The sequence below is a fragment of the Penaeus monodon genome, chromosome 35 (assembly GCF_015228065.2).
Source record: "Penaeus monodon isolate SGIC_2016 chromosome 35, NSTDA_Pmon_1, whole genome shotgun sequence".
In the NCBI taxonomy this organism is placed as follows: domain Eukaryota; kingdom Metazoa; phylum Arthropoda; class Malacostraca; order Decapoda; family Penaeidae; genus Penaeus; species Penaeus monodon.
In genome coordinates, this window is record NC_051420.1 from 12,847,219 (window position 1) to 12,849,718 (window position 2,500).

Below are 2,500 nucleotides of genomic sequence, written 5' to 3' on the forward strand. Positions count from 1 at the left end.
GGTCATAGGACTTCAATCCTCCTGAAGATCCTCCGCTTACGTGGAGTGCAGGGGAGGGAGGAGGGAGGGGGGGAGGAGGAGGATATATATATATATATATATATATATATATATATATATATATATATATAATATATATATAAAATATATATATATATAATATATATATATATATAGCGAGAGAGGAGGAGAGAGAGAGAGAAGAGAGAGAGAGAGAGAGAGAGAGAGAGAGTTAAGAGAGAGAGAGAGAGTGAGAGTGAGAGAGATTGAGACGGATAGATAGAGGGAGAGAGATAAGGTGAGGAAGAGAGACATAGAGTGCTAGATAGATGGATAGATAGATAGGTAGGTAAGGTAGAGAGAGAGAGAGAGAAGAGAGAGAGAAGAGAGATAGATAGATAGATAGATAGATAGATAGATAGATAGATAGGTAGATAGATAGATAGAGAGAGAGAGAGAGAGAGAACAGAGATACAGAGTAAAAGTGAGAAAGCGAGCCAGTGGACAGTTCTTACCACACTTTTAATATATATATATATATATATATGTATATATATATATATATATATATATATATATATACACATATATATACATAATTTCTCCTTCTTATTATTATTATTATCTTTCTTTCTTTTTCTTTTTCTTTTTCTTCTGAGTGCAGACAAACCCATCACCACTATCTCCTTCGTCCACTCATAAGCCGGCTGTCCTCCAGATAAAATCGGAAAAGTAAATCGATTCTGAACAATAAAATTGGTGCTCATGCAGTTTTTAGTGGCGTTTTATCTTCGCCAAAATTTTAGCTTGCATCATCTTCGCCAAATAAGAAAATGCAAATCATGGATAAAAATGAGAATATAGGAGGTCGAGACAGAGCGAAATATCACTTAACGATCCCCGGAAAAAAAAAATGTATATATCACGGTCATGGATGGCGCTTGTGGAAGAAGAGAGGAAGAGAGATAGGGGGAGAAGAACAAGAATATGAGAGAGAGGAAAATGACAAGAATGTGAGAGAGAGGGAAAGAATAAGAATAGGAGAGATAGGGAGAGAATAAGAATATGGGAAATAGAGAAAGGAGGATTAGAAAAGAGGAAGAGAAATAGGGAGAGAATAAGAATATAAGAAAAAAATAAAAAAGAATAAGAAGAACTGGAAAAATAGGGGAAGAATAAGAACAGGAGAGATAGGAGAAGAAGAATAAGAGGAACAGGAGAAATGAAAAGATGGAGAAGAAGAAGAAATAAAAGAAACAGAGGAGAAAAAGACTGAGATGAAGATACAAAGATTGAGAAGAAGGAGGTAAAGAAGGACACAATGAAGAAAAAGAAGAAAGGAGAAAGAAATAACAGATAGAAAGGGAGATGAAGAAAAGAAGGAAGGCGAAAAGAATGAAAATATCTGGAAACGAAGAATAAAAATATGCAATAAAGACAAGAAGAAGAAAAAGAAAAAAATATGTAAAAAAGACTGTAAAAATGAGAGAAGACGATGATGATGATGAAAAAAAATTAAGCATAACGAAACCAAAAAAACACAAAAACATAACGAAGCAAAAAAAAAAAAAAAAAAAGCATAACGAACAAAAAAAAAAAAAAAAAAGCATAACGAAAAAAAAGAAGAAAAAAAAAGAAAACAATAAAGAGAGAAATGAAGATGAACAGTGTAAACAAAATTCAAGAGTTTAAAATAATAAAAGAAAATCGTATCTGGTAAACAAAATCAAAATCAATGTAATTTAAATAAACACAATACCATGGATACATATCACGAAGACAATAATAATATGTACATGTAAATGCAAATTACAAAAGATAAACAAGAATACACACCCCAAAAAAAAAAAAAAAGAAAAGAAAAAAAAAAAAAAAAAAAACAAGTATGCAAATTACAGAAAAATACAACCATACCAAAAAAATAACAACCGTCATACTTACAGTTACATACATAGTCAAGTTTCTGAAGAAATCGTTATATATCAAAATCTCTGTAAACTTAACACACGACACTAGATCCAAACGTTAATTTATATTTCAGTCAATGTTCAAACCGAAAAAAAGAGAGAAAAAAAAAATCTCAATTATTTTTTCTTTTTCTTTTACAAGTTGTCTCAAATTTCCATTCTTTGAAAACTCGAAAAAATCCAGTTTTTAGTTTTTTTTTCTTTATTTTCTTTTTTCATTCACTATTTAACATTCACACACACACTTTTGCAAGTACGTCAGCTATTCTCTCTCTCTTTCCCACGATCAATCAGGAAATAATTATCTGTAAGAAGAAGGAAGAGAGAGAGAGAGAGAGAAAAAAAGAGGAAAGTAAATTTTATTTATCTATAAGACGAAGAAGTGACAGAAAGAGAGAGAAAAAAGTGAAAAAAACGAGAGAAAAATATAATAAAATAATTTCTGTAAGAGGAAGAAGTAAGAGAGAGAGAAAAAAAAAACAGCTAAAAGAAAAGAAAAACAATATACATATATATATATGAATATATATATA

General features: G+C 30.5%; 1 protein-coding gene across 1 annotated transcript in view; it reads right to left on the reverse strand.

Annotated features, from left to right (window-relative positions):
• Positions 1–2,500, reverse strand: part of LOC119595083 (protein spaetzle 3-like) — a 44,203-nt gene that overhangs the window by 33,757 nt on the left and 7,946 nt on the right. The window contains exon 2 of the mRNA XM_037944227.1: positions 1,942–2,012. Within this exon, the coding sequence (XP_037800155.1) occupies positions 1,942–1,953 (12 nt within the window). The 5' untranslated portion in view covers positions 1,954–2,012. The remainder of the gene's footprint in view (positions 1–1,941; positions 2,013–2,500) is intronic.